Here is an 18,310-nt window from a genome sequence, read left to right as displayed (position 1 = left end):
AGGAGGTTTCATGGTTAACAGATTACATGCTATCCTGGTAAGAAAGTAGAAAACCAAAGCATAATAATCACTCACTTTGTGTTCTATCAATATGTTCCCATCAGTCATAATTATTTGATGCCAAAACAGAAAGAACTCAGCTCTGGCAAAGTGACCATTGATCAACAATCAATATCCTTTGTTTCTGGATGAGTGCAATGTCTGCCAGCGTACAGCATGGTGTATCATCAATGCTCGGACCACAGCCAAGCGTTTCTGATTAACCTACCTCCCAAACAGATAAGATCAATAAATCAATGATCCAAATATCAGCATTTATTGTGAAATATTGCAATCATCAGCAAGTTGCAAATCAGAAATCAAATAATCCATCAACCCATTAAACAGCATGTTGATTTGGGCATGAGAGGCTTGTTTAACAGAGAGAGAGAGAGTTTGACATTCATAACTGGTCTTTGATTACATGTCAACATTTGATGACATAATACACTTTACACTAGAGGGAGACAAAGACCCTTCATAGATGGACAAACGTTGTATACTCCAGATTACATGATTTATGATTCAAAGTCACATTATGATGTCAGAATGAAAAATTGCTGCAACTCTTTTGGTCATTCTTTAGCAAAAAATGAGAAAGTGGTGGCAACGCTTTAAATTCATCAACTACAGGCCCACATGTGAAAAAAGCAAGGTTGTACAGTATGTGCTGACTCTTTTGTCAGTGGGATATTGAGCTAGTAAATCCCTTTCTGTCATTAGTGACACTTTATGGGATTGACTGTTTCCGTTTACGAGCAAAGAAAATTAACTCAAGTGTAATGTGACTTAAAATGCTTACCAGAGCAACGAGGCAGTAAGGGCCTGGTGGTTTAATTGAAACGTATTTTAGTAGAATGTGGGCCATAATAATGGGTTGTACCCTCAGGGAGCTACATTGTAACGGTAGAGAGAGGGAAGAGAGAGAGAGGCAGAGAGACAGGGAGAGAGGGAGAGAGAGAGAGAGGTGTGTGTGTGTGTGTGGGGGGGGGGGGTTCAGAATTGTACTTTAACAATGCATCTTGAAGCCATAATGCCATATTGCAGAATCAATAACCAATTTATGTGAACGTGATGGATGGATAAAGGGTGCACTTGTTACATCACCTATTTGCTACTGGCAATATACCTGATCTTGGTAGGTTTGTGAAGGCGTTTCTTCTGTTCCAGGATATAATCTATCAAGCCTATTCCATTCCTCTCACAGCAAAGCATGCTGGGAGAGTGTTGGCTCCTGCATATTTTTTTTGTTATAGTTAGCAATAAACCTCTCTACATTCTTTTTTTATGGCTGTGCATAAATGAATTTGTCTCAACTATTGCATGGTAATATCTTTGCCAGGCAATCTGCCTTGCTACAGGCATGCCTGGGTTGCTATAACAACAGCTGCTGCTATATCTGTCGCTGCTGTGGGTCACGGCTAGCTAAAAGAGCAACGTACATCACCATCACATCTCTCTCTAACTGCCAGTCTTTTTCCTTTTCTCGCTTCCAGGACCCTCACCTTTTGCTTTCTACCTTTGTCTTCCTCTACTTTCCTGGCCTTGCTTATCTGGACCCGCTCTGCTGCTGCTGAATAAAACTCTTGCTATACTGTGTCTCAACTCTGCCAAGACTGACAATTAAAATACACAAGGGTTTACTTCAAGCAGACACAAATCACGTCTTTTTGTTAGCTGCTATTCTGCAGTGTTAATGAGAGCCAAAAACACCAGAGGTGCTTGCTGTGGTTGATTAAGAGCCCACTTCTTTCCTTTCAACATCACCACAGTCACAGATAATAAGGGGAACATAAGACAGAAACTGCTGAGAGTCTATACTGCACTTTCCTCACGGCATCTTACAAAAAGTCTAAAAGTGGACTCATCTTTTGGTGTAATTTCAGTGGCATCTATGCAAATACAAAGTAAGAAGTTTCAGTGAACAGATGGTGTGGAATGCATTGGATTTAATAGTTCATAAGCAGCTCACTCACACAGGAGGAACCATCTGTAGCAGACAATGAACAGTGTGGCATGAGTGAATCACAAAATATATACATTTCTACAGTGTTATACTATAGAAATAGGCACACATTTAGTCTCAATAGCAATGCTATTGAAGAACACCAGCAACAGTCAAAGCTTCAAGAATACATTTTAGAGTAACTACTGTATATGCAGTGACATCTAACCTACTGAATGAACTTTGATGCCAGTGTTGAATATGGGTTAAAGATTAACACAGAGGGGAGTATAGGAAAGACCTCTAGATGAATTCAGATCAACTGAAATACAGTAGAGTGACCTGATAGGAATGATCTGTTTTGTATATCTCCATTACTTGTGGTCACACTGATGCATACAGCAAAAAAGGGAGAAATGCACATCCATACAGTATAAAAGCTATATATGAAATCCATTTTCCTTACAAAGACATCAAAAAGGTGATGGCCAAGACAAATAAAACTGTGACCCAAACTCTCAAGTGTTGCCTATAAAATTGAAACAAAACAAAATGATCTAAGCAAGTACTACAGAGTCAATATAGGTTAAAAAGCCTTAACAGTACAGTTTCTTTCCTTGGATCTTATCTGTTTGTAGAGGTTATAAATCACAGATGCGCAACTAACTAGTAGTTAGTAACTACTAAGAAAATGTTTAGTAATTCTAAGCACTGGCAGGTCCTGAAGCACAGCTGGTATTTATCTGATAATAAGTGTGTGAAACTGACATTTGTTCTTTAACCTGCTGTATTTGTGAAAGCACTTGATTCCAGATGCCTGGCACAGAGCTTAAAAAAATGAGAGGAGAAGGAGGAGAAAAATTGGACATTTTTGACTGGCTCTTCACAGGACGCAGTCGATACACAGGGGAGGTCAGTTGGCAGGATTCCAATGGCTGTCTGGGAGTAATGATAACTTCATAGTGGCATAGATGAGGTCGCAGAATCTATGCCTCTGTCACGTGACACTGAAGTCCCATTGTGATTGGATCAATACCTAAGAAGAGCAGAGAATATTTTCCCTCTTATTCAACATGGATTGATTTATATGCTAAATACCTATATTTCCAGTATGAAACAATATACAAATCATCTAACTCACATAAACAGCTGTGTCCTTTAGGATTATTATAAATCAGGAGCCCTACTTCATATACATGCAAATGCCATATGTTTTACATTGCTATGATATCTTCACTATACAGGTCAGTGCCAGAAGGGACAGGGACTGAATTGCATATTTGAATTTGTCATGCTCATGTTGAACTGCTGAATGAACTACCAGTTTTCACAGAGGACACATTTTGTATTTCTTACACACTGTATAATTTGAAACTTAATTTATGACTATTAACCCTACATCAAATATATTCTAACATTTCTCATGGAAAATTCTTGATAGTGAGGGAGACTGTACACTGAATACAAGGGTACAAATGGAGTTCTTATGATTAGGCTGCAATTCCAAAAATGGCAGGAATGAAGGCCCTTTGAAGGGAACAAGCAAGAGGAGACACAGAGGGTGTTGAAGCAACAGGACTACACTACAGAGCTGCACAGTCATGAGTACTAAAGGTACAAACAATGAGTTGAAAGAGACAGGGATGATTTCACTGATCGGAATCAGTTACATGTAAAATACCGTGTCACTGACAACCACTTTTATTCGGTAACAGGAGCAGCTGGATTGTCTTTCTGCTCAGAGGGAATGGCTAGGTAGTTTGTCCTGCGGGCAGATTGGTAGAAAAACAAGAGTGTCTAAGACCCAGTGGTAGGCCCGCCTGTACCACCATACTGCATATCACAGTCTAGTGATGGTTAAAGGTTGAACAGCATTCATTACAATGAAACATGGGAGATTTTCTGTACAAACATTTTCTCTAATTTGTTATGTACAGCAATGTATATCCCAGGAGAGAATTAATGTTAAAAGGTAAAAAACATAATTATAATGTTTTCAAGTTGCACAAACATACAGCATTTAATAGCAAACTTTTAAATTGTTAAAACCACAATATTCAAGAGCTACACAGAAACTGTATATGTGCAGTAAAACTCATAATAGTGAAAAGTGAATGTTCTAGCTGTGGTACATATCCATTAAGCATGGGTAGCTAAGAAGCCAGCCACAAAACAGCCTCTTTGAATGGGTGTAGTTTCTCAAAGCGAAATGTGTTGTCATACAGGTCAATAATGGCTGTGAAAGTGGCCACAACCCATTAACTCTTCGAGCTGCAGGAACTGATGAAGTTTACTGAGTTGTACACATTCATTCGCTTGATGCTGAACTTAATGTGAACTCCTGATCTGTCTGTGGATCGATAAACTTTACCTAAATGCTAAGGGCAAAGTGGGATGTCATTTCTACTTCAAAGAACATCAGTCAACAGCCCTCTCATGGCTTCACTGAGCCTCTAAATGTAGCATATTACTCCACATCACTAGCCATAGCCATTATTTACATATTTTGAAAAATACTTGATTGATTTGATCTCGCTTTCTTTCATTTTTCAAATCCAACAAAATCAGTAAATGTATTGTTTTTTATTGTTATTGTATTTAATCCACAAATTTCAGTTATTTAACATACAATTAAGAATATACAAGGCAATGCATGTGAAATACAGTAAATTACAATTAGCCCTATAATAAATACTATCTCTGTGAATCTATATATTAGTATAATATTTTTTGACACAGATGTTCTTAAATTCTGTTTTGTGTTTTGTTTTTTTGTGACATAATGAATGCTATTGTTGTATTACTTTGTCCTTTTTTTGTTTGTTTTTTCTATAATTTCCTGATAATTTCCTGGGGGTATCCTGGAAAGAACTCTGTAATTCAGCTCTAAAAATAGAGAAATTAAGTCTAATTGGTACACTTCAAATTAATTTATTCTAATTAGTTACCACTAACTTAAAGTTACATGGCAAGCATACAAGTCAATATACAGTATATGGACATTTAAGTTATGAATAATAAATTAATAATAATGGTTGGAGCTAAATAAAAGGATAAATAATCCTTATATTACCCAGACTCATGTTATCCACCCCCTGTATACTGACTGTTCTGAAAACATACCTAGTGTAAGAAATAATTTCTGCAGTACATGGGCTCTATGTGTCACTGCAGATGTCAGATATGGAATCAGGCTTGATTGTCTGCAAAACCACAATAAGGACATAAATTGCCTGTTCAAAAGTTGTTAGCCTGAGTCGCTGGGCTAGTCAGCACCATGACAATCCGGTGGGAGCTGACTACTGTATACAGGTGCATTCGGGTCTTTGTCAGTGCTGACAAGGTGACGCAAAAAGTCAGTTTCTGATGGAGCTGCAAATCCACCATGGATGTAAAAAGGTTATTCAGAGAAAAAGTGCAGTCAGCAGTGCTTAGAATTATTCAGACCTGTCAGGCAGTGTAAGTGAAAAGACAGATTACCGTTGCAGGAGGGTTATAAACTGATGCAGTATAGACTCAATTACCTCCCTGTCTGTCTACCTGTTTGCCTGTCTCCCTTCCTCTCTGTCTTACTCTCTCTGCCTCTTGATTGCTTCCAAAATCGTTTTTTCCAACATGTTTTAAATGACTATTTATGTAATCACCAAAAACTCATGCATAGACGGGTAACATTTTTACTTATGTGACACAGAGTGTACAGTCGTGATGACTCATAATATGAACACACAGATTTTCTGTGTTATGAATCATGGAAAAGAGAAAGTTAGCATAAATATGTATCTGGACATACTGACAGCAGGTTTGTTTTCAAGACACAGTGTTTCACTAAGTTGTTTCAGGTTGTACCCCCCCCTCAAACTTATCTGTGTTTGTGTCTGTCTCTGCATTACAATACATTTATCTCTGTGTGAGACTCACGCTGTATCCTGCACCTGCTCATCAGACTTGGAGATCTTCCTGTAGCAGTAGACCATCTCTATCAGCAGCCAGAAGGTCAAGAACACCAGCAGCACATACATCATTATCTCAGAGTAGATTGCTGTGGTGTCGTCACTGGCTGTGGAGCACAAAAGCAGGGGATGTGGATTATTCAGCACACATCCTTCATCTGAATGTTTTTGTGTTAGAGCAGGAGAGACTCCTTCATTCATGTTTTAGAAAGTATGTTAAACTTGTACACGTGCGACACTGCTGACCCACAATCAGTCGTAATAAAGAAGGTAATATTTCTATAGTATACTCAAAAGCACTTTCATTTCACTGAATAACAACATTCCAGCTCAGTACTTTATATATAATAATTATTATTGTGCAGCTGAATTGCAAAGTAAAGTCATGTTTTTCGGTCTGCATCCTGTTCGTATAGGTTGCACTTTTAAATGATGCATGAACTGTGTTGTGTACAGAACATTATGACCATACCTGTGGTACAGTGATAATAGAGCCTGGGGAGTCAAAGGTTGCCTGCAGAGTTTTCTTATAAATTATCAAAAGTTATGTTTATATTCAGTGATTCTCACCAAAACACACTGTTTTATCCATGACATTTTGAATGCATTTCGTTCCTCATAAAAGACTTTGTTTAATGCTTAAATCATGCATTGTTTGCATCTATGTTTGCTAGCAAGCAGTCTTAATCTTCTATGTTTGTTGGTGCATTACCCCCACCAACTGTTGATCTGTGAGATAGTATGAAACTGACATCAGGACGTGAATCACACTGCCTGCGATACAAACAAAACAGTGTCCCACTTGTAAAAACATCACTCCATAGCGCTACTAGTGGTCAAAAACTCCACAAGGTACCTTTAAACATGAAATAAGATGGATATGCAAAGTCACAGTGGTTCTCAGGGCATGACTCAGATTTTAAGCTCAGAGATGTGATTACCTCATATTTTAGGTCAACATTTGGTTTAATGTAATAATATACAAAATTACAATCCGCGCTTTATCTCATTACCTTATATTTAATTCCTATAATCTCTAGATCTCTATGAGCCACTGTGAACCACTGTGTCAGTGAGTGTACCAAATTCCAGAAAGCCTGCTGACCAGACAGTTGACAGCTTTCACTGATTTGAATCGGCAGTCTCTGCAAATAGAGGCTATTAGTGTAATATAATCCCTTACATGGGAAAGCGCAGATCTGTTTGCTATGAGCTAATCTATTCTACTGCCATGAACATCATTACTGTAACATGATACCCAGTTATAAGGTAAAGTACTCTGGCTGACGGCTTTGTGAAATTTGATACCACAGTAGTATGAGATGTGAAGGAGAGCCTTTTAGGTATGTATAAAAGATCAAATTGTAGTATATTTTTAAAGTTGCACTTTGGAGGATAATCACATCCAAACTGCACTCCTCTTTTTCCAGACACAAACCAAACACTGGGATACAAACTGGCCTATCTCTATATGCCTCTGATAGTGAACTATATACCACGTGCAAGCAGATTGGAATAATGTAAAGTTAAAGGAAATGGGGAGAGTTAAGTCTTTCCAAATATACATGTCATATTGTATATTCGATCAAGGTGGAAAATGACACATTCAGCAAGCCAAGCATTCAGGAAGCAGAATACATTACCCCTCATAAAAGATAGCAAAGTAGTTGGTTTGAATTAACCCCTTCACTGACAACAGAAGAAAGCTTTGATGGACAATAAAGACAGACAAAACAAAACACACAATTATTCCTCTTCAGTCAGTACAGAGTCACAACAAAGGGGAGAGAAGGAAAGTGGTGTTGTTAGTGGCAGACTGCCTTCACACTGATGCATCACTTAGCAAAATCAACGAGTTGGAAATATACAGTAAAATGCAAAACCCATTTAGAGTGGTCTCATAAACACTTAATGCGACACTGAAGGAGGGGCATGCACAGCACAAAGAGAACACGCAGTACAGAGAAGTCAGTACAGACTAGTGTTTCTAGTGTTTTCTTTAAAATAATAGCTGAGCCATTCAATCAGCTCAATGTTAAAATATAAGCAATTTACCAGTGACATGATCAGCTATGCTGTCCTGCATCTGCAGTGCAACTTCCTGTAATAAAATGTACCTCTGTTTTGAGAATATTGGTTAATATCGAGAAGTTCTAATGATTGAGTGATTGTGAGTTCTAAAGCCTACAGGGAAAATATATTGTATGCATACTAATGCTGGGTAGATATTTGAGATATTTTGCAGTAAAACCACTCCTGTTGAGACACTGTTGGACCACTACTGGCTGTATTAGAGTTTAAATTTATATTAAGGCCAATATGAATTATACATTTGCTCTGGGGCTGTAAAAACATTGCTTGCATTTTTAATTTTTAAAATGTCGAAATGAAACAAATGTGTGATGCAATATATTATCCTAATGGCAAAAAAGCTTCAGTGTCAGATTTGAGTTGTGCATCTCTTTGGAATGATGTCTATTTTTGGTAACCTCACAGAGGCATGTCACCGCCTGAGAAGCACTTAACAGCAAACACAAGTCTGAGATCTGAATAACCTTGTGTGCAGCTCTAGAATAACCCTGCTAAACTGACATCTCTCAGCACAGAATCACAGCTGTACTCAACACTGAGCTGTACTGATATGGCAACCAAGCACTTGGCCAAACGTGGCACAGAACAGTGCACAACAACATGGAAGAAAGTGGAAAAGCTATAAGCCGCACCTTCCTCTTTCACCCTCAACGTGATGTTCTTCAAGATGGAGACAGAGGGAGTGAAGAAGTCAAACTCAAACTCGCGGAGCACGTGGCACTCATAGAGACCACTGTCGTTAAAGGTGACGTTAATGATACTAATGGAGACATCTTGCAAGTCCTGGCTCCCATTCCAGGTCAGACGCCCACTAAGTGGTCCATCTAACGCTACTGGACTGTTACCTTCATACTTGTATATCTAGGAGAGAGGAAAGGCATGCATAAATTATATAGAAAGTCAACACTATTTGGTATGAACACACATAGGACGTGTCACATCACATTAACTACTCAATAATGTAGTAGCAACCTACATGGAATTTGGGATTTGTGGTGCTATTTTCTTTCTTTTCGTGATGTTTCATGTAGTACCAATCCACACGTGTCTTTGCTTTGACCTCCTCCCTCTTCATACAGGAGATGCAGGTCAACTTCATGGTTTTCCCCAGGACAGCTTCTGTCCCCGATGGGACATCGACACATACTGGCTGGCTCAGGTGGACTGCAGGTGCATGGAAATGTTACACACATTCAGCTCAGCAGCTAAAATGATGAAAGCTCAGTCAAAGTGTCGAAGTTTAACTGACATGTTTAGTTTATCAGTAATAACATATTGAAAATAGAAAAGATCATGGAAGTATAAACACTATGCAACCGTAGTCCATTGTGTAGATAACATGTTCAAAACTGCATGGAGGGGTGCTCAAACTGCAGACAGTGAACAAGTATAAAACTTACAAATAGGCAGGAGAAGTTTGACAGTTATGCAGTGCAAACTTTATTTTATAAGGAAATGTATGAAATAAAGTCTACGCTGCAAGTTTATATGCTTGTTCGCTGCCTACACCATGCAATAGTACTTTTTCTTTTGATTTTTTGCAAGAAACTCAAAATTACACTTTACTGAGCTGAAGTTTGAACCGACAGTAAATGCAAGAGCATTTCAAAGTACAAGTGCTTAAAGAAGCAGCTATAATTCATCATGTACAAATCCCATGCAAATATTGCATCTTTTTTTTAGTGTATAAGCACAAACTGCCATGGTTGGTGACACCACTTTCAGTTCTTATACAGTGACTGTGAGAATAAAATCACACACACTGCTGTGAAAGGCACAGTTTTTATCCACAGTAATAAACTCATGGCCCAGTCTTCCTTATTGAGGTCATCAGCTCTTTCACTCTGTAGTTACATTGAATCCAATGTTGAGTCAAACACAAAACTCAGTAAGCGTTAAAAAGACATAAATTCAATTATACAGCTCCGTGAGCACTGAGAGAGACTTGAGTCACAACACTGATAGCAAACTGAAGATCATCCAGGCCAGTAAGCACTAATGATGGCCTCTGCCCATTAGCATTAGCTGGCAGAGGGAGGAATAAATGGAGGGAGAGAGTGTTGGGTGCAGCAACTGTGTGTAGTGTAGGAGGAGGAAAGCAAGGTATTGTGGGCAAGCAGGAAGATGAGAGAGGGTTAATATATATTTAAATCCATTATGGAAAACAATAATGTGAGGAGGAAAGGAAGTGGATGAGAGCATGTAGGGAAATCCAGGGGATTATATACACAAAGACAGGATTTCTTGTAAAGTGAAGTGAGGCAGTCATCTCAGTGAGCTCGCCATATGGATGGATGTCTTTGTGTGACTGTTGCAGCATTGGGTCCAGTACTCTTATATAACCCAAAGCCCCCCCTGGGCAGACAGTGACAACATCGATTCCATCTCATCTTTTTTTTTTTTTTTTTTTTCCTGAGGGCTCATAGGAACACATGTAGAGTGGGCTGAGAAAGAGGGAGACAAACAGAGAGAGTCAGGGAGACATGTGGAGAAGCACAGAGAAAGGGGATAGAAAGGGGAGAAGCTTGCCCCTAGTGTTCTCTGTTCATTGGATCAATTTATTTCATTTAAATGCTGACACCACTGAGCTGTGTGGCACTGTGCAGACATCAATGGGACTAATTTGAAACAGAGTTCACAGCCAGTTGGAAGGTTCACAAACCATCATCAAGGCCCGTGATTACTAATTTATCCAACCGAGAAAAATCTGTTATAACACATGCAAAATTCACAATGAAACGACATTTTTTTAAACATCTGGCACAGTTATACTTACCGACCAAAATCAAAAGTACCAAAGTTTGCAGATGAACTGTGGTTTGAGTTAGCATATTCAGCTCTTTCTGGAGCTACTTGTGGACAGTGTCCTTCTAAACGTTGCTTTGTGGAGAAACCCTCAAGTTGTCTTCACACACACAAGGCCAGGAGTAAGATATCAGGAGTTTTTGAGATAACTTCAGGACCACGGACAGCGCCTCTCCTCGGCAGATGAGCGCGCAGGTAACTTCCCTCTTCACGGCTGAAAATCAAAACCCCACTGTCGACTAAAAGGCAGGATGTCAAACTAAAAAAGGTGTTTAAAAAAAGCGGCTGAAACGAGGTCGTGAATTTTTACGTGCTCATCTATAAATCTGGGTCTTCCAACAACCCCCTGACTCATTCATCGTCTATCTGACCTATAACTTCATTATTCCCTCCACTCGGTGAAATAAAAGAGTCCGTCATATGTGGCTGACACCCAGAGTGGTACAACAATTCCTCGCACACAACTGTTGTCATTCAGTCGAGATCCATCCAGATACACAGGCGATGAAGAAAAAAAAAGCGAAGAGGAGGAACCTGTGGATTCTCAAAAGCCGATTTTGCCACTTACTGTTGCGAGATCTGGAGTCTTGTCCACACACAAACAGCAAAAAGCAACGCTAACGATACTATTATTTCAGCCCTCAAAGAATAACACTTTTGATAGTTTGAAGTCTATTTCCTCAATTAAGGATGACTGATGACATATCGCTGCCGCGGCTCACTGCCTTTGTTTTTCAGCAGTCACAGCGCTGGCAGAAGCAGAGGCTTTGATACGCATGCGTGAGTAACTCCCTCCTACACTACAATGTGCATGACCATATTGTTGTCATTTGGGTAGGCCTGACCAACTCATCCTGCAAGCCTTTTGTGCCTGTTTGCATTTGCTCTTCTTTTGACTGCAGGCTGAGGAGCTAAACAAACACAACGCCCTTAATTACACCATATCTACATATAGAAACCAAACTCTAAGGCAAAACAGTTTTATCTTTATCTAGTTAAGAACAATGAGACAATACTGTAGCTGTCATGTGTTATATAACCCTGTGTAGCAGCTGCTAGCAGTGCTCTTTCTAAGGACATTTCATTTGATACAGATCAGTACTTGCATTCTTCCTACTTCTCAAGTCCTAACTATGTCATCTAAGTTCCAAAACAACAAATAGAGCCAGTGTTGAGAGCAAATCTTGTAGCCACAGGCCGACAACAGTGTAGCTGCAGGAATAAATGCATATACTGCGCACAGTATGCATGCATATCTACATGTATCCACACATAAAAGCACAGACTAGTATTAATTCATAGCCTGGATCCATATTTTGCAATAAAATGAATGATACCACATACACAGACTATTCTATATCTTTGCAGAAATTAAGCTGATGATATAATGTGCAGGATACAACTCAATAATCTAATGATCTTCTGTCCTCTGACATTCAGCCTTAAAAGGGCCTGACCTTTTCTGTGATATTCTGTCTATATTTGGGTACAAACCCTTCCATGCTGCATGATTGTGCTGCAGTAACACTTGTCTTTCTTTGCTCTCTCTCTCATTCCAATTTATATTATTTTAAAGGGTAAACATTGCTAGACATAAAGGGTGAGGAGGAAATCTTACTTTAACCAATTCAGTTACAATGATTCACTGGTTCAAGTAAACCTCATTCCTGCCCATCACACAAGCACAATCTGCACCAGAGAGGGCTGAAGTGCCTGCCGAACAGTGTAATTATTTCACTGTTTTCACTTACTGAAAATTGCAGTGTTTTGACTCCTTTGTAGAGACTGAAAAATGTGACTATGATGTAGTAAGTGATGAAACAGACTGAATTTAGAGTGTGTATTTAGCTTTTTTCTGTTCTCTGTTCTATAGACCTGAAGTGCATCCGGTGAATGTCAACATCAACATCAACAGATTGAGGGCAGAGAGCTATATACATATATATATATATATACACACATAAATCTATTACCTGCTTTAATCTATTTGTATTCCTTCTGTATGGAAATGGCTGTGAAAGGACTGTGTTTCTTTACAAAGAAATCTTTTAATGATTACATGCTGAAATGTTTTATCTGTTTGATTTGTATTACTTTTTGCTTACTTGGCTTCTAAATTTGAGTGAAGTCATGCTCTCCAATTTTTCAAAGTAAGTTGATTAGCGTTGTCATCATTATCTACATATAACCATGAGAAAAACAGTGGGAGTTATTTTTTTCTTTTTGCCCCAAATGTTTCTGAGACACCCATCAAGAAGTCAGGATTGCTGTGGTGTTTGATGTTATTATCTGCCAACAAAGAAAAACAAAGATTGAGATGAACCAGAGATAAAGCATCCTCAAGCCCCCAAGAGCCACAGTAATCTCACTGTGACATCACACTATTTAATCTAGCAGCTATTGTATCTGAAGAGAGGATTACTCCAGTGGAGAATAGGAATCAAGGGTTTAAGAATTTCATCATAGTTATTCAGTTTTAAATCTGCATGTTACCATTTAAAATTTCTTTTTAGTGTGTATCTGTAAACAGCAACATGAGTGTGCTTCGATGGCACACTGTATTAGAGCTATAAAACACTGAAAACAGTTGAAAGAGTGAATCAACAGGTTTTTGCAGTAAGATTAGAGTTGCTGATGCAGATTTGAATGTAAAAAGAACAACAAAGGGGCAATTGAGTTTACTCTTGTGTTGCTGTCAGCATCAGCAATAGGCTGGGACTCTCAGAAGCAGACTAAATATGGCAGGCCTGGTTGAACCACATCCTGTGGATAAGGAAACCATAGCAACAGTAATGCAGTGCCATGGTGACAACAGGAGGCCTGCTTAGCGACAGCCCACAGACTCAGGAAGATAACGGGAAGCTTCAAACCTTAGCTCTTTCTTTCCAAGGCATCCAATGTGTTTGACTTACTTTCTACAAAAAGCAGAGCATTTCAAAGAAAAGGCTGAATAAATAATTTGTTGCCCTGAGTTCAGGTCTAAAGGCTTTCACCAAAGGGTACAATGCATGTGATGAATACAGCACATTTTGAGGTATTTGTGGGCAAACTTATCCCAAAGACAGCACCAATTATAAATTGGTAGAACATCATGAGGACAGTTTCCTGAGGAAAAATGTAGTCAAGGCACTGCATAAACCAGCAGTTTATTAGGAAGCGAGTAAATGGAGTGACTGAGTGTATAAATAAGTAGGTTAGAGAAAATATGTGTTTGCTCATGTATGTATCTGTGTGCGTATGTTTAAGGCCCCTCGAGGATGTACTGCAGAGAGCAGATTTCTAGGGATTTGGAAGGATTTCAAGATTATAACATGATTACAGCAGACTGCCATGGATGAAACATGTTGGAAATTGAGATGTAAATCTCGTGTGCAGCCTGGTATAAAAACCTCTCAGTGTTGTAATTCGGAACTATAAGCAGGACTTTACTGATCTCTCTAACAGATATCATATATATTCCTGATCCTTTTGTGGGTCGACTGTGTCTATATTTCCTGTCCTCTACAATCCCGCTGTCATGTACTTAAGTAGAGTTTTAAGGTACATGTTCTTTACTTAAATGTTCTCATTTTATGTTTTATTTATATCATATACATTATAATATATAATACATATATTATCATTTTATTACAGAATAAACTGTCACTTTGTTTATCTGTTCAAAAAATATGTTTACTTCTGATACTTTAGGTACATTTTGCGGATGATTGGATAATTTTTACACTGTTGTATTGCTACTGTTACTTAAGTAAAAGATCTGAGTACTGCTTCCACCACTCATAATCTTTTTTTGGAATTTATAATCACAGGATATTTGAATTACAATACAAAAAATATCACATGACATCTGCCACTATTCAGAGATATATATTTATATTTCAAAACAAGATACTGAAAGTATGAGCTATAAGAGAGATTAAACTAGGCTGTTTCCATGTTGTGGAAAGATGGAAAGATGTTACAGGCATCAAAACAAACTGGAGATCACGCACAACTCTATGCATTTGCATATACATATGTACACACATATACTCACATACATAGAACACACAAAGACAGTCTTCCTAAAAATAACCCATGTGTTGATCTAAACAACTAGAGCAAGCATAATGTTGTACCACTGCAGATCATCACACAAAGATTTACACACACACACACACACACACACGCACGCACACAGCTCCAGAGCAGCACAGCATGGAGTTACATGATACAATGTCCCACAGTGATGCAGACATACACGCCAGATCAGTGGCACATAGCAGCCAATCTAAATGATAAGGCATATAATCTCAGGGAGCCACTGAACCCCACCCCCTCACACACACACAAACACACACTCACACGCACAAACACACACTCAGACACAGAGCTACAGGGCAAAGTCAGATTCAACCCAGGGGGACTTGGCACAGAGCTCTAAGCTAACACTGATAGTAAGTGAAGACTTGTTCCATCTGACCTTCTGATTTGGCTCACAGCCCCCTGTAGGAATACTCACTTTCTATTATAAGAGCCAGAACCCTGTGTGCCAATAAACCATCGAACCAGAAGAAAGCAGCAGTCCTACAGAATATACTTCTCTACTGGAGCAAGTCCAACAAGCTTTTAAGTTTGGATTGCTACTTTTAGTTTCATTTGATGCATGTTGATTGTAGAGAAAACTCATTGATGAAAGGAGCTTAAAGTAGAAAGAAAACCTGAATTTGTGTGAGACAGAGAAAGGCGGAAAGAATTATTGCAGTTATATTCATGAAGACAAGACGGTCATCACCTTTACACAAGGGAGAGGTTGTTATGATCAGAAACCAACACAGAAGCACAAGTGTCACCTTTTGTTCATCCAGCTGAAGTTTATTGTCTCAATTAGAATGTGGTAATGAACAGAGCCTGTCTTGGAAGCCGGTATTAACTCCTGACTGAGAAACTATTTGGACAAGATGACAGATTGTGTCACACTGCTGCTTGTTGCCAGAAATTATTTCTGTCCACGATCACAGATAATTAAAAAGAACATAGCTGAGTATTGTTTTAAAGCTGGTGCAAAATAAGACGGAGGTCACTCACGTCATTCAACAAACAAGACAATATATTTTAGGATGTAATAGAATAGAATATAATACAATACAATTGCATTCCTTTATTGTTATTGCACCGAGTACAATGAAATTGAGTAGCAATCCTGACAATGCATTCACACATAACAAACAGCGATTAAAAATAGAAAGCACATAAAAAAGGCAGGTGACTGAGAAATAATGGTGAGAGAAGCAAATAAAACAACACACTTCTCATCTTCATTTATCCATATTCAGATCAGTAGCCCCCCACATGGCATCAATATCGGTATGTCCAGTTAAATTTTCAATTGTAATCTGACTATTTAGTTCCTCTGTTCGAGGGACACTGAGATGCAGCAAATCTTGGCTCTTTTGCATCTGGCAGTTAAGTAATGTGTCAAGGTTGGGGGTCTGGACAGTATCACTCCTCTGCTGGTCAGAAATATGACTCTCAGGTTTATAGCTACCAAGACCTCTGCTCTCTGCTGTTTGTTGGCCATGACTCTGGCTGGCTGGAATACTGTCCTGCCGCTGGCCCTCAGAGGGACTGCAGCCATCTACGCCAGGATAATGCTCGCTGTGCCCCCGCTGAGTGGTGTTGCTGTCTGTTTGTGTATGGCCTCTTGTCCTGTCTTTTGACTTGTCGTCATGCTGCTGGCACTGTCGGATCTGGCCTAACGTGATTTGGAGCTCATTGAGGCGCTGTGATACATAGCGTCTCTTCAGTTCCAGCAGGATTGTTCCATTGCGACTCAGGCATGGCATGCTTGTCGGAGTTGCCCCCTGCAATAGGATAGATCGCATATATTGTAGATGATGTGTGGGAAAAGACATCAGTGAATTCATGCACACAGTCAAACACATACACACACAATGATGCAAATATGCAAATGCAGGCACGCATCTTATTCATGCATACATATTCACACATTTTTCTCTTAAGTCACAGCTGAATAGGAGAAAATGAGCATGAACATCAAGTACATTGTAATGATTTATCACTAATCAACTTGATTTATCAATGTAATATGTCATTTATATGTGTGAAATACTATAAAAATGAGAAGCGAGAATGTCAAACAAAATATATCAGCATGTTGATATAATATTATTATACTGAGATCAAGCTAATTACCGCAGAATGGTTGCCAGCACTGTTCTCTCTCTCCTTTTGCCACGTGCTCATGTGAGCTCTCTTCTGTAGCTGCACACTCAGCTGCAAGAAAGACTCATTCATACGGTCTATTTCTTCCTCTATACAGGACATCTGGAACAGAGGAAACCATGAAGTAACTTGTACGGCAGTGTAGCTCTGAAGACAATGACTATTCTCCCAGAAATTAAGAAGACTTGTGATTTGTAATTGAGAGATACCTGCATCGGAGTCCCTTTTGGTGGTAGCCCTGCAGAGATTAAACATGAGACTTTTGATTCTCGAGAATTAAAAAATTGATTTTAGGTAATTGTTTTAATAGAATCTGCATTAACGGGGAAGACACAATTGACACACTTAATAATTACAGTATATGATTATTGCATATCTAGCGGTAGAACAACCACTTATTCCCTTCAGAACAGCCTAAGTGCTCACTGGCATGCTGTCATGGACATCATGAACTGTGTTTGGAGGATATTGGACTATTCTTCTGGAACAAAAGCTCTTTAGGTGATGAAGGAAGTGAAAATTGACTTCACTCTCTTTCTCTCTAGGTCTTCCTCTAATGGTGATATTAAGATTATGTGAATTGGAGAGAAATGGAAAAGGGTTTGATTTCCATTTAAAACCGCAATTCACTTTGTTTATTTGTTTGTATGGGTTCATTATCATTGTGGAATATGAGAACTTCATGAGTTTAACAAGATTATTTGCTAGTTCTATTATGGATCAATGGACCAAATGTTTGTTTTGAAAGCATTACACCCATCTCATACAAGACAAAAAAGGAAAGAAGATAGCAAGTCAGAACTTTATAAATTTTCCATTGATCATCACCAGTCGATGCATCTTTGTTTATTGACAATGAAGACCATGAATCATGGTTCAACAGTAAAGCTTGCTAAATGCCCGGGGCAAATAAAATGCCACATCGGGCTTGTAAATCTAGCAATTCACTTGCCCAATCAGGCAAGTGGTTAAAAAAAAGGTAAAAATAAATAATAAAATAAAAAATGTTTCAATCATTTTTTTAATCATCATAAATTATGTTCCAGTTCTCTGGCACGCAACATAGCTCCCTTCCCTTGTACACATCGGAGAATATTGGGATGCGCCGTTGGCCAATCAAGAATTGAGTAGGCTAATAGTGTTATGCATGAAACAAACATCCCACAGGATTATGTGAGCACTGTCAAATAGAGGAATCAGAGGAGCATGTAATTGTTCACTGCTATAAATACTCTTGAGAATGAGAAATATTAAA

The 18,310-nt window shown here is 38.8% G+C and overlaps 2 protein-coding genes across 3 annotated transcripts in view; both read right to left on the bottom strand.

Moving 5' to 3' along the window:
• Nucleotides 1–300: 300 nt before the first annotated feature.
• Nucleotides 301–11,592, bottom strand: scn3b (sodium channel, voltage-gated, type III, beta). Of its 2 annotated transcripts, none has more exons than XM_067594718.1 (5): nt 10,802–11,588; nt 9,002–9,189; nt 8,658–8,886; nt 5,903–6,041; nt 301–3,020 (listed from the first exon to the last, which is right to left on the bottom strand). In XM_067594718.1, the coding sequence occupies exons 1-5, from the start codon at nt 10,854–10,856 to the stop codon at nt 3,014–3,016; spliced, it is 618 nt and encodes a 205-aa protein (XP_067450819.1). In that variant the 5' UTR covers nt 10,857–11,588; the 3' UTR covers nt 301–3,013. The 2 variants fall into 2 exon arrangements, with proteins under 2 accessions (XP_067450819.1, XP_067450820.1); XM_067594719.1 differs by lacking the exon at nt 301–3,020 and adding an exon at nt 3,049–3,749 and having other exon boundaries at nt 10,802–11,592.
• A 4,066-nt stretch (nt 11,593–15,658) lies between these two features.
• Nucleotides 15,659–18,310, bottom strand: part of si:ch211-286b4.4 (SCO-spondin) — a 51,069-nt gene continuing 48,417 nt past the window's right edge. The window contains exons 99-101 of the mRNA XM_067594717.1: nt 17,265–17,293; nt 17,026–17,157; nt 15,659–16,673 (exon numbers count right to left, since the gene is read on the bottom strand). Of these exons, the coding sequence (XP_067450818.1) occupies nt 16,128–16,673; nt 17,026–17,157; nt 17,265–17,293 (707 nt within the window). The 3' untranslated portion in view covers nt 15,659–16,127. The remainder of the gene's footprint in view (nt 16,674–17,025; nt 17,158–17,264; nt 17,294–18,310) is intronic.

This window comes from Thunnus thynnus, chromosome 7, assembly GCF_963924715.1.
Source record: "Thunnus thynnus chromosome 7, fThuThy2.1, whole genome shotgun sequence".
Classification (NCBI taxonomy): Eukaryota; Metazoa; Chordata; class Actinopteri; order Scombriformes; family Scombridae; genus Thunnus; species Thunnus thynnus.
Note: the sequence above shows the minus strand (reverse complement) of the source record. Positions and strands in the feature narration are given on the sequence as shown.